This window comes from Desmodus rotundus, chromosome 1 (genome assembly GCF_022682495.2).
Source record: "Desmodus rotundus isolate HL8 chromosome 1, HLdesRot8A.1, whole genome shotgun sequence".
In the NCBI taxonomy this organism is placed as follows: domain Eukaryota; kingdom Metazoa; phylum Chordata; class Mammalia; order Chiroptera; family Phyllostomidae; genus Desmodus; species Desmodus rotundus.
In genome coordinates, this window is record NC_071387.1 from 157,110,630 (window position 1) to 157,125,416 (window position 14,787).

Sequence of the window (14,787 nt, forward strand, 5' to 3'; positions counted from 1 at the left end):
GTTAGTTTTAAAAAGCTAATATATTTTCCTTAAAATGCAATTAACTATAAAGCATAACCTATTAAAATATGCTCTTTGCTCAAACACTTAAAACATTAAATTCTTACCTCACAAGACTGCTTGCTTTCCATTATCTTTAAAATGGAGTCTTTCAAAGCGTGATGAACAAATTGCGTGGCAGTGGCTTTCATATACTGCTCCATCAAGGTACTTGCAAGTGTTGTGGCTCGAAATAAGGTAGTGGCTTCATCTACAAGAATACATTAAAAGATTATCTGTAAAGGACTGTACTAATGTGAACCAATTAAAAATTAAATGAATTCATTTTTTTCCCTCAACCATTTCCCCTCAACAATTATAACCATTTAAGTATGTTTATTTGCATACAACATTAGAGCACTGATTATAATGACCTCCTATATTTCCATACACTTAACTCTTCAAAAGGCTTTTTATCTATTACTTCATTAGATCATAAACAGGAGAAGGGATTAACACTACCATGTTCATATACAGATTTTTTTTAATAAAAGAATGGTTAGGTGACTTGTCTAAAAAAAAACGAGTCAGTGACAAAACTCGGATCAGAATCCAGCTTTGCAGTCCACTGAGCCCATACTTTGAAAAATCTGAGTTAATTTCCAAATAAAAAATGTAAAATCCCAATATAATTTATTAGCCTAAAACATGGCTACTAATAACTTTTAATAAAGTCCTAAACACCACAAATATTGTCAGAAAAAGACAATCTCAGTGTAAAATACTTATCACCACTTTATCTTTTCTGACAAATCTATATATTTTTACATTTTCTATGACTAGGAAGAAATAGTTTTAGATTTTACAGTTTATTTGGAAAAGGCTAGAAGCAAGCACTGTTACTGAATTAAAGTGCTGGCCGCCAGTGGTTATTCTGACATGACCTATAAGCGGTTATGAGGCACTATGTGCCTAGCTGTACGGCCTGCGAACTACCTATCTGTAGAATCTAGACATAAAACTCAGCTGACACACAACTTTCATGCAATGACTTAAAGAGTAAACAATAAACAACTGAACATGGTAGGTATACGAAACGATTCTTCATAAAGCACTAGGAGCCATTGATTTGGACATAGAGGCCACTTTCTTATGACTTCTAACACTAATATGCCAGGACAGAAACTTGTAGAAATACCAACCACCCATATTAGCCACCATAAGAATCAGAACTGGCATTCTAACTGATTTTAATAAAGGAAACACAGAATAACTTATTTTGTAAGATGATATAACTCTTTAATATATTCTAAGATATAATCCATATATACTTTATATGTAAAATCTAATTGTTGACCCAATTCTTAAAAGTATCACATTAACATATCCATACTATACCTTCCATGCTTATTTCTCTGTCATTTAGTGTACATAGCAACAATGATTCAAGCTTTTCATGAAGAAAAATCCTCAGCAGGATGCTGGCCAGTAGTGTTCGGTCCTGTCCACACACATGTGATAAAGCATAGACTACATGAAGCTCCTTTTGCAGTATAAGCTAAAAATGACATCAAGAAAGATTGTTGAAAGTACACAGCATTAAGCACTCTCAGTGAAATTAATAGGACACATGTCCTTTTATGTTCTGATAGTTAGGAATATGTGCTATTGAACAAATCTATTTTAAAGAGAATGAGATTGTAGCCTACATATTTTTGCCTTCCAAGACCAACCTCATGCTACCAACATGGCTGTTCAACCCTCTCTGCCTATCAGTGTGCTAGTAAACTATGGAATTACTACATTTAACTTAATTCATCTTCTGTTAAGTGTTACATATTTCTGTTATTGCCATCAAAAATAATTACACTGGGCCCTTGCTGGTGTGGCTGACTTGGCTGGTCGTCATCCCGCAAAGTGTAAGGTTGCCGGCTGGGTTCCTGGTCAGGGCACATGCTTGGGTTTCAGGTCAGTCCCTGGTTGGGGTGTGGAAAGGCAACTGATCGATGTTTCTCTCCCTCTTTCTCCCTCCCTCCCCCTCTCTCTAAAAATAAATAAATAAAATTCTAAAAAATAATAATTAGATTGGTAAATAATTTAATACCTCTTTAAATTCACTGTATTCTTCTTCTGGCATGATTTTTTCCATAGAGTATCGTGCTCGGACACGCAGGGATCCTGGTTCAATACCTTTTAATGGTATGTGGGAGCTGAGCAAAAACCATTCATCTGTGGCATGCCCCTTCTGTAACCGGCTCAACTGGCAGCGCATAAATACTGTGATAGAAAAACATCAAATGATTACTATCTAAAAAGATGACACTATAAATTAGTCACACAAATAAGTTATCCTGATTATTTTGCCTTCTCTATAGTGTTAAATGCTTTTTATTAAAGAAGTTTTTAGTGGTATCACAAACTCAATACTAAATGTTTACTTCATTCAGTTATTGAATGTCTTCTACGTGCCAGACTCTGTTATAGGAAGGGATGTGGGATACAGACATGATTAAGACATGGTTTCTGACTTGAATGGAAGTGACAATCTAGCCAAGAGGGCAAGAAATCAATTATGCTACAGTGTGATATGTGCTCTAACAGTAGTTAATGATAATGGAGTATACAGAAATAATATCTAATTCAGCCCATGGAAGTTAAAAATCCATTTCAAACAGGTAACCCTTAGGCTGACTTGTAACAGGATCTGGAGATGTGGCTAAGTATAAAGGTAGAGAAAATGAGAGAGAAAGCAGGAAGGGAGACACGAGTGCGGCCCAAATAGAAGGTAGGGTGGGTGCTTTCAAAATCCACGGATAATGTAAAGCTATGAGAAAGCTGGTACAGCTGGAGAGAAGCACACACACAAGATTACACATGAGAGCAAAAGGGGGAGAGTGGTCAGAAAAGGATCTTTCTTCTGTGTTATTACTTGGAGTCGGATTTTATCTTAAAATTAATGAGGAACCACTAAAAAATGCTAAGCATTTAAATAATACAAAAAACACAGAACAAACAATTTAGAGAGAAAAATTCAGGCTTTGACCTATCTGTTAATAAATAAAACACTTCTTTCTCTAAGCCTGACTTTTAGGAAGCTATTAAACTAATTCACACCTGTGTGAATTGCTAAATCCAATGGCCACCTGTTTCAGCAGCTGCCTGGGAAAAGGTGTGCTGCTGAAATAAAACCTGAGAAGAGTCGACAACTAAAAGTGAACAAACAGTGTGGTTCTGTTTAAATAATCTTTTTAATATAGAGTGGTTTTTTTTTCACTTACATGAAAAGTATAGGAAAGCAGTAAAAACTTAAAAAGTAGAAAGAAGGTACAGGGGAAGAACCACAGAAAGATGATCTATGTCAGTTTTCTTGTTCTTCCTACTCATTAGGGGGAGGGAGAATGAACAGATATGTAATTTAATCTTAAAGGCTTATTAGGTTTATAGTACATACACTTTAGTCACATCAATACTTTTATAAAAACAAAAACTACAAAAATTATACTACTTTGTGCTATTTTAATTTCAGTTTTAGACTACATTCATTGTGAATTTTTAAAAGTACACAAAACATTTTTGTTTTGCTCTAGAAAGAAATTTATCAACTTACAGATATCAGGATCTTTGCTTTTCTTCGTTTTATTACTAAGAGTTATTTCAAACCTGTTGATGTCAGGAGGAAGATCACTAAAGGAGCAAGGAGAAAAATAATTAACAAAAGGTCCTTGTACCAAACTATCTCATTCTTTCTAGTATTCAATAGGACCCCTATTTTGCTACTAAACAACTTGAATGTATTAGATTTACAACTAGATTCAAAATATGTTTTATTGCTTGGTATACAGAAATATAGACAAGCAAGTTATACCTGCCCTACCACCTTTAACTTCTTCAAGTAAAGCCTTAAGGATATTTAGAATTCTTTGTAAATATTTTGTATGTGTGTGTTAGTAAATGCTTTAGGAGTTGCCAGTAATGTTAATTCATATCAATAATTAGGTGAAAAACAAAGGACATAACACTTTATTAATAAAGTGAACAAACACAACAGAAATAAGTATGTATGTACTATTAAAACACTGGGATTGGTACCCTGTTGTGACAGTTCAGATACAGAAACAAACAAACAAAGGAACAAAAATGCAATATAGTAAAAGAAAATGACTTAATGTAATGATAAAATAAGACTTACTCAAAGACAAACTCTTCTGACCATACAGGGTTTTGCCCTTCCCTTGCATGAGTTTTTGCTACCTGGACACTGTTCAGGTAGATGTTGCAATATGGATTAGTAAAATGTTTCATAGGGAGTTTATGGGCTTCTTCAATATGTAAAACAAGACTGCTGACCTAAAGAAAGCACAAAAATTGTTAGCCCAGATTTCAAGAATTATGGATTAGGTTTCAAAAGCAATTACTATAAATATAATTTTGTTTTGTAAGTTATTCCTCTAATTATATTCTTGCATAAGTAATAAAATATATCTTTTTCACTATAAAACAATGGTTCAGAGAAATGAAGAAGGTATTTTATTAATATAAGCAAACAATGTCACAAGTGAAATCAAAATCCTGTATGTTATATAATGCTCATCTGGAAGACTGAATTTCTACGAAGAGTTCCGCAGCTATAAAATATTTTTAAAACAGAGTCTCCCTTTTCAATCTACAGAAAAGGATACAATCCAAAACACATAGTCATCTGTCAGTTTTGATGACAAAACTCAGACCAGCTACCCTCCTGCCATCTACTACTTGCGTTGGACAAGTCAGCTTCTCTGAACTGTCTTCCTCAGAAATAAAATTAGGACAAAGTTTATACTGCAAACATTTGTAGAGATTCAAAATAATATGTGTATAGCAGAGTACCTGACACATAAGAAGGGTTCAAAAGATATTAGCTATATGATATTATACCTATAAATAATAATTTTATGGCTAAGCTACACACAAGACACAATCTGTAAAAATTCAACATGCTTTTCCATAGCTAAAACAATTAAAATATGTTTTGAAAACACAGAGCAACTATGTATATAATTCCGTTTCATTGGGGAGTCAGTCTTTTGGCTACTGGGAATATAAATTGTAGTCACCCAAATATTAATATTTATCCATTTCCAATACAACAATATGTTAAAATCACCAAGGTTATTGGAAATTCCCATAAATAAAACAAGTCACTTTCATCAATAAACTTCCCTCAAAACTACAATAATGTTAAAATTACTTAATTTTTAGCCAGTAATCTACATGTAACTATAAAGAAAAAAAGCAAGAAAAAGCAGAATATGAAGATGACTTTACATACCTTAAAAGGAAGAGCCTAGCCTAACTCTCCATAATGAACACATAGGACTTGTTAAGGTTTCAAACAAGATACTAGTTAAGAGTTACGTAATAACGTTTCAAAAACAATCTCTATAAAATGAAAAACCCAGAGTACCTTAAGGAAGATGATCTTTTTGTAAGTACCTTTAGTTCCACTTTTTTGAAATGGGCCAAAATAAAGTTTTTAAGGAAGAAAAAGTGCCCAACAAAATAATTTCTGTTCTTGTTGGTTTGGTATTCTTATTTTGAGTGGGAGGGAAAAAAGACCCTTGACAGGTATTCAAAAGATGGCATTATTGATAGGTATCCAGCAAATATATTTAAGAACATCCTCTATCCTTAAGAAATAACTTTCTCTGGCTCCTAAAGCAAGTGGAAGCTTTAAAATGCCTGAGGAGATTAATTTCTCTTAAGATCTTTAAAGTGTTTGAAATGTTGCCCAAAACAGTTCATACAGAAAAAAAATAAAGAGCAAAGTGATAAAACAAAATGTGACAGTCACAAATCAAAGAAAAGTAAGTCTCACCTGACGCAAGCGTTTATTAGATGTCCCCGGACTACTTTTCCGTAAATTGCAAAATGCCTGAAGACCTTTCATCCAATCCTACAAAAAAATAAATAAAATAAAATAACATCAGTTCAAGAAATATACCATACTATAGTTTATTTAGTTTCAATCGTTAATAGTTCTTTCCTTCTTGAGACCACCACTTCTAAACTCACAGTATACTGTACTTTAATATATTTCTACTCCAAAAAAGTAAAACAGTGACCAAAACTATTATAATTCTGTAAGAATTTGTGTTTCTGTAGAATTTCTAAATTAATGTTAAGTGTATCAATGAGTGGCCATTAATTAGTCAAAAAATAAAATAAAATTTATGTATAGGTAAGCTGGTAAATTTGAGGCACCCCTAAGATGGAATTAATGATGTATTTTATGAAAGGAGGCCTACTGAAAAACCAATGGGTAATGCAATGAGTAATTTGATGACAAGCATTCTAATCTTTACTTTAGATCATGGTATTAGTAGAAATGTGTAAAGGGATTGGGGTTATTTAAAATATAACATTAGACTTAAAAATTTTCCAGCCTAATATTCAAATTGAATTGTAGCTATATTTTAAAATGTTTGAGCATCTAGTGCTCTAGAGAAAACAGAGAAAATCTTTAAAATTATCAAAAATAAATCTAAATATTTCACTTTGGCATTACATTTTCTAGAAAGCTCTATACCACTGTTTATTCGAATTATGTCTTTAATTTCTGGGCTATGTCAATGAATCTGAACTGTGTCAGTTTTTGCAGGACATCTTTACAGTAGAGCAAATTACAACCAAATCAATTAGAAATAGAATTGAGTAACCAGAGATCTCATAAACCACCAAAGTAATAAAAATTGGAAATACCAGTGGTATTTTTTGGACTTTAAGGAGTATTTGGAAACAAAGAATATAGAAGGAGTATATATAAATACAATAAAAATTTTCTATTTGTACAGCTGAGTGAGGCTGCACAAACATACTGAAATATCATCAAGGTGTGTAACACTTCTTTATTTAGAAAAAGGGAACATGGTAAAATAACTAGAAGGCAGGATATTAAAGTTTAAATTTCCTTCCTAACTCAATTTCTCTAACATTTAAAAAATGTCTAAGTTAGCAAATGTTTTGAACCCTACTTTTTAATCTAAAAATTAGGTACATATACATATAAAATGTTTTTTTATATGTGTTGTGGACTAATGAGTATTTGAGATACTTTGCAAATATTTGAAATATGACACTCACTTATGACCCATAAAACACTAAAACACAGCTATTCATTGCCAAAAGATATTTTTATAATTTATTAGTCAGATATTTTTATAAATTATGACAGGATCCGCAGTTTTAAGAGCATCTGCTTCATATCCAGGGTTGGCAAATTATCTTCTCTTTCCAAACAAAGTCACTGTCTTTGACCTTTTAAACCACCTTCAATTTCCTTCTTTAGATAACATGCAGAAATATAGCCATATTTCTAAAAAATACCACCAAACACCAAGAAATATCACAGTTCAAAGAAATCAAAATATTTTTAAAGATCTTTTTAAAACATTGCTTCTTTGCAGCATTCCCTGAAATTTAATGAAGGGTTTTAGAAGGGCACTGCACATAGACCGATGGCTAGTGCCAAAAGCAGACATTATTTAAACTTAGAAAAAAAACAGAAAATTCCTAAAATAGTTTTCTTTCTGATGACTGAACTTCTATTTTTAGATACGGAGTTTAACCAGCGAAGAGTAACAACGCTTGGTAGCACGACTAACTGGCTTACCTTTTAATTGTACTGAGAACATCTATAACCTTTCTACAAAGAGGATTTTAAATGAGTATTCTCAGTTGGACTCAACATCATAGAGTATTAAAGATCAATTTAAAATGAAGTTTTCATTCCTAATAACCCTTCACTGTGTTTTTCTGCATTTCTTTAAAAAAAAAAAAGTTTTACACATGAAATTTCTCATTCCTTAAGATGATTGCATTTAACACATTCTTGTTATCACTTTATCTTAAACACAATACTACATTAGTCTAGTTAAAGAAAACACATGCATAGGTATATAAATATCTAATTACTCCTGAATTCATTTAATATTGTATGTCAACTGTAACTGAAAAATAAACTTAAAAAATAAAATAAGGGCCAAATGTTTACACTGAAGAAATAATTAACTTACCTCTGCTTGTTCTGGAGTTTCTCCTGCAAAGTAAAAAATGTAATGTTCTTCACTAAAGTGCTGGACTACTATCTGAAAACAGTTTGGCCTTTAAATACAAATAAAAAAGTTATTAGGAAGCTCAACAAAAACTATTAAACACTTATACCACTTTTAAAAAATCACAATATATTATTATATGTTATATAAAATTAACATAATTCTTAATTTAGAGAAATATTCCATTGTACCAGACTATTACTAAAAAGAAAATGTCAGCTGCATATATTTTTAAAAACTTTTTGGTCTGCATTATTAAAATTGTATTAATCTTTCAAAATTTAAAAACTTTACACTACATGTAAATTAATTCGAAGACATTACAAATAAAAGTTATAACAAAATTGAAGCAGAATTTCCCATAGCTAATCCAAACACTTTTTAGAGCACATAAAATATTGCTTCAATTCATTGCTTCAGGATGACAAAATATACATATATATACACTTGAAAAAGACTATAGACATGTTCTTAGACCAAAAAGTGTTCTTAGTGGTTGTCTCTCAATACATAGTGACTGATTTCAATTTTCTTCTTTATAATTTTATGTATTTCCAAATATTTTACAAATGACAGTTTTCCTCATCTGTTAAAATGGAAACATCACCTACTCATGCATAACTTATTCTGAGGATTAAATGACCTCACAGTGGCATACAGTACGTATTGGTTCTTGTCCTTCCATAGTATGCACTGTGCTGTAAATTCATTTAACATATAAGTACAATATCAAATAGTTTGTCTTTGTTTTGAAGAGGTGAGCTTTCTAACTAGACTTGAAAATGTTTAGTAAGGGATTCATGTTTTTGAAAGTCAATAAATATTACTTCTATTTCTTGCTTTATCCGAAGATTATATCTTATACTTTAGTGTTAGGAGGCTACAGCAAAATACCCAGAACACATACAAACGTACTATTTATTAAAGATAAAAGAACCATCTTTTCGTGCTTTGAGAATGCCATAAAATACTGAAAAATGTAAACTAAAACATTCTTCTGAGAATGGCTTGAATCAGACGAAACTCCTAGTTGGATAAAATATAAACACAACAAAACAAAAAGCAAATGTTTGAAAACACTGGAGAACAATCAAAGCAGCTAAGACTTGAGAGGCCAACATCATTTGAGGAGAGCCTGACATTCTCCAGTTTTTCCTTTCAAGGTGTGTGCCCATGTCTATACTGTGTGGGGCAAGAAGCTGAGAAGCCGAGATGCTAAGCAGAAAGTAGCAGGTAAGATACTAAAAAGCTAACCAGCACATTCAGCATTAGAAGAGAAGGCTTTCAGTTGAGTCCCCTGCAGAGCTATGCCTTCAGAATAAGGGCAAACCAGAAACAGCCTTCACCAACATCTCTGCGTGACCCTAAGGGAATCAAGATGAACTACCCCTACTATAAATTTCTAGCAGAACAACAGTCCTTTCTGGAAGCAGTAACATTATCCATAGCTTCTACAGTTTTGCATACATAATGTCCACTGTTTGTGTACACTGTGGTCAAACATAAGTAGACATTACAGGAATCAGGATCAAATGACTAAAAGCCAAAAGAAAATACTGACAAAGGAGAAAGAGCTAATCAGATACTGAGGTTAGATATGACCTTCAAATACTGCAATTAAAATTTTAGAAAAAAAAAAAGATAACAAAATAAAGAATTTTCCCAGGAACTGGATCTATAAAAGAAGAATTAAATGGAAATTCTAAATTAAAAAATATACTAAATAAAATATTTCAATAAATGTATTACACTTCAAAAGAATAGATTAATGAACTAAAAGTCAGAACAAAATCCAGCCCAAGGTAAAGAAATGATAAGAAACATAGAAAACTACATAATAGACATATGGACATAGTAAAAAGGTATAAAGTGTTAACACAAATTCCAAAACACAAAAGAGAATGTGGCAGAACTGTTTAAAGAGCTACCAACTGAGAATTCTCCAAAACTGACAAAAAACATCAGGTCTGAGGTTGAAGAAGCTCTACAAAGATTAGGGTACGTTTTAAAAGAAAGTTACAGTAGGCACATTTTGGTTTAACTGCTGAAAATCTAAGATAAGGAAAAAAACTCAAAGCATGCAAAGAAAGATAAAAGACAGTCCCTTGAACATAGAAAAACAGAAGAAACACTATCTCTAAGAGAAACAATTAGAGTGACAGAGAAAATGTAAGGCAGAAAACAATCTTTAAAATGTTGAAATAACTGCTAATCTAAAATTTTAATACCCATCAAAAAAAAAATCCTCAATGAAGATAAAACAGTAAATACTGTAACAGTGAAATGATAAAGGTGTAAAAATTCCCAAATACATTTCATTACAATAACTCTATCTCTGAAGTGTCTTAACTTATGCCTCGGAAATGGTTATTAAGTAAAAGAGGGTAAAGAGGGGATAAATGGTGACAAAAGGAGACTTGACTTTGGTTGGGGAACACAAAATATACAAATGATATATCTTAAAATTGTATACTTAAATTCTATGTAATTTTGTTAACCAGTGAAATTCAGATTTAAAAATAAAGTAAAACAGCATCAAGAGTCAGAAGCTTCATATCAAGGGCACCCTGACGTGGCTCAGTGGGTTGGGTGTCATCCTTCAAAGCACAAGGCCTCTGGTTCCATTCTCAATCAGGGCACATGCCTGTGTTGTGGGTTTGCTCCCTGGTCGGGGCACGTATGAAAGGCAACCAATTGATGTTCCTCTCACATCGATGCTTCTCACCTTCATTTCTCCCTCCCTTCCCCTCTCTCTAAAAATAAATAAAATCTTTTAAAAAGAAAGAAAAGTGCTAAGAGATGTCTTGAAATTGAAAATAATCTGAAAAATTTGTACAGCTGTGCAATTAAAGCGGACAGGAAAACAGCCAAACGAGCAGTGCTGTCCAATGTTTCTCCACAACAGGCTGAGCATGCTTACCTTGCACATCTATTGCAGAGGGCTGCCTTTAACCTCACATTAGACATCACTTAAATGATGAAGGTAAGTCAATACTGCCTTCTATGCTTATACAAAGCAAGAAATGCTCAGTGGCATATATTTGATAACACAATAAAGAAAAAGATAACAGCATTTATCCACAATTTCCCCTTTTGTGCTATGGCATTTGCATCTTATGATACATAATTTGGTATTAACCTATTTTTTCACTAGCCCTATCTGGTAGAGGTGTCTTTTCCCTTTTCTGAAATATGTCTGGGTGCTGTTTTCCTTGACATTCAGTCTTTCTTGGTACTTCCCAACAATTTTACAGTAAGGCACACAAAAATACAGTTGATGGTAAACTGGCATACTTCGGGGGGAAAAAGTCATTTTTAAAAAATAAGAGAATTGTGTTACTTCTCATGGATACAAATTTTTCATCTTAAGTTTAGACTTGGTATTATTAAACACCAATAGTCATGAACTAGACTTTTTCAAATGTCTTCAAATTCTTGGGTCACCTTCAACAAGAAACTGCACAATAAAAGCAAGCGATGATGACCTGGCAGCAAATGGTAAGTGTGTATTTACTGCTTTTTCACTATCTAACAAAAACTCCCTTCTTGATATTATTAACCAGAATACAAATAATTCAGTCTTTTTAAATTGCACTGAAAAGATCTGGTATTCCTTTAACTCTAGGAGTTCTTTTTTTAAATTGGCTAGTATAATGTTACCTTTCTTTTGATAGTAAAAACAGGTTTTCAATTCAAGTGCATTAGTTCATATAAAGTATGTCAAAATCATTATCAACCTTTTCCTCAAACTTATACAGTTGTTACTTTATTGGTCTTAATAATTCTTTAAGATTCATGTTATTCAAGTTATAAGTATTACCAGTTAATCATGCTCAACCTCACTTTTTCAAAGTTGATTTTCTGCTTTGAATCCAAAAACTGTCAGAACACAGTAGTATCTTTTTATGCTGTAATTATAACTTTGAGGAAGTTTACCCATTCTTCAATAAATCTGCAAAATGAGAATCTTTCATCAAAAAGTTTAGTTTTTCTTCTAGATCATAAACTTTGGACAGCTTACATATTTTGGTATCAAATAGGACAGTATTATTCTGATCCTAGTTCCTCCTATGAAAACATGCAGCTAAAGCAGCTCGGATTTTGTTAGTCTCCATGTAAAAATTTTATTTCATGTGGAACTACTGCATATAAGAACATGTCTGTATTGCCTGTTTTCCAGAATGAATTTTTGATGCAAAACTTTTTAAATGTTCCTATCATGAAGCCTCATCATCAATCATAAACTTAAATACTATTTCCATAATATCTTTCTGGTTTCTCTGAATGACCCATAATTTACTGCCAAGTATTTCTCTATAGTCTGTAGCTTCATTATAATCTGTACTAAAAATGTAATCTCTGTACATTTTGATTCACCAAGTCACTTACTGATAATCCTATCTGAACACAATCTAATACAGTGGAAACTCAGTTCTTAAACTGAATTCGTTACGGAAAAGCATTCAAGAAATGATTTGTTTGAAAACTAAATCTCCTTAGTCACCTGAGAGACGCGTGACTGATCCTACAGGTATCAGCATGAAAGGGCTGTTGGACAGAGAATGGAGACCCAAAGTTTTGTTAGACAACTGAGACATATTTTCCATGAATAACTGGGTTGAGAACCACACTGTTCAAGAATGGAGATTTGTCTGTACTGTTTCAAAGTGTTATATCTTCTATTTCTTTTGCTTTTTGGCTTCAAACATAGAGATGGCAGTTTCCCATGCAGACTGATAAAACAAGCATCTCTCCAATACTATGAAGCATTTTTTGGCTTTAGCTTCAATTGCACGATCTCCTAATGAGCTTCCCAAGTATAACCTGATACTGCAGGAACAGGTCTATGAGGAAGGGGTTGGAGAGAGGGAGGGGAAAAGAGGAGAAACTTTATTTGGAGTTCACAGTTCTTTACTGGTATGGTGCCAGCACCAGAGATGAATTCAGTAACTTTTATGCAATATTTAGTCTGAAGAAGAGAAGATTTACTGGATTTAGTTCTCTAAATTCAACACATTTCTTATTAAGTAGCCTGATTAATGGGTTGACTTTTTAAAATTAAAACTGTTTCTATTTTTTTAATTTAATGACTTGTCAGTTTTAATCACCAAATTGCCTTTATGGTGGGAAACTATTATCTGTACATTAAAGCTGACCATAATGTAAGAATGAGAAAATATATAAATTAGTTACTTCCCCTGCCAAGAAATCCATTAAATATTTTACAGTAATAAAAACAATTTTAATTTCTGTGTTAATAGAAAAAATGTAAAACAAAATGAAACTAAATTTTACACACGAACACAAAAAGCTAACTTCACTGATGATCAACTAAAAACAGTGAATAAAGTAATATTCAGAGTATCTGAGTGATATAACAAATCAGAGGGAAATACTGAAGTATAGCCACTACAGAGAGCTTTCTGTCTACAAGTGTTATATACCAATTCTTTTGCCCCAATGAAACAATGAATTAGAACAGTTTATAGAGGAAGTCACATAATATCAAATGTTGTAATATTGTAATATTTTTATTATGACAACTTTCACAACCACCGATATTTTAAAAACAACTGTAACTTACTCATGGCATACTGGTTGGGAAGCTATGCCATACCTAAATGATTTCATACTCATCCCCCAAGACTCTGCTTTAACCACCATCATATTACTCATCTCAATAAGCTAGTCCTGAAAATCTCTTCCCTATTGCAGCTGTTGACAGCACAAATAAACTATGGAGTGAACAGTACGACTGTCTCCCCAACATCCACTTCACACACCCCACAGGGTAAACCACATCCTCACTCCTTGGGGGAGGCAAGGGGATGATCTCCAGTAGCAGGACTGGGCACTGAATGGTTTCACTTTATGAAGGTAATCCCATTTTGCTCTCTTAGGTAACCCAAGACTAGAAACTGTCAGGGGTGGCTCAATAGTGAATCTTTAGGATTTTCAATAGGTCTGGAAGAAATGTTCACCCTCTTTCTCTGGTATTATTTGCTACCTTGGTTCCATGAAGGAAGGTGGTCTGTGAGAAAGAATCCAGCATACACAAAGGAAGGCAAAACAGAAAGCTGAAAAGGAGACAGATCTTATAAAAACTGGTTTTTTTCCTGTTTTTATTTTTTTTGGAACTATTTTTATGAAATATTAGGAAGTGTTCAGAAAAAAAAAAAAGAGGATGTCAAAGTTAAACGAATTAATGAAATACATCATATTATATTCCACTTTTAGTGATTCACAATATAAACACAAGCTAAGACTCCAATAAAACCTGCTGTAGGAAAACTATCTAGCACTGCAGACACCTATTTTAAATTTTTTTTAAAAACTGACTATTAAAATCACAAATAAAATGAACATGATCTCCAAAACACAATCTGAAAGTGAAAGGTTGTAGCTCTACAGATATTTCTCATGTAGTTTTATCAATTTAATTAGGATAAAAGTAGATTTGCCTACGAGAAATGCCATCTAACATCAGAAAAACAAGTTGTTAAAAATATTTAACTGCTTTGTGATTTAGTAATCATAACAATAGGTAATAAAAATGGTAAATATACCTAGAAAGACTCTGGAATGGATTATTGATAATACTGATGGTAGAAGGTAAAAAAAAAGGCAATTGTACAAAAGCAAAAAACTAGAATAATCAAGAGCCGGATTTGCCTTGAGATGTTCAGGATTTACCTTTAGTGCACACATTTTACATAGT

The 14,787-nt window shown here is 32.6% G+C and overlaps 1 protein-coding gene across 1 annotated transcript in view; it reads right to left on the reverse strand.

Moving 5' to 3' along the window:
* The window catches only part of RASA1 (RAS p21 protein activator 1), a 111,421-nt gene that overhangs the window by 16,532 nt on the left and 80,102 nt on the right, over window positions 1-14,787 (reverse strand). Inside the window, exons 12-18 of the mRNA XM_024563613.3 lie at window positions 8,031-8,118; window positions 5,834-5,911; window positions 4,169-4,326; window positions 3,587-3,663; window positions 2,084-2,256; window positions 1,378-1,537; window positions 108-250 (exon numbers count right to left, since the gene is read on the reverse strand). Of these exons, the coding sequence (XP_024419381.1) occupies window positions 108-250; window positions 1,378-1,537; window positions 2,084-2,256; window positions 3,587-3,663; window positions 4,169-4,326; window positions 5,834-5,911; window positions 8,031-8,118 (877 nt within the window). The remainder of the gene's footprint in view (window positions 1-107; window positions 251-1,377; window positions 1,538-2,083; window positions 2,257-3,586; window positions 3,664-4,168; window positions 4,327-5,833; window positions 5,912-8,030; window positions 8,119-14,787) is intronic.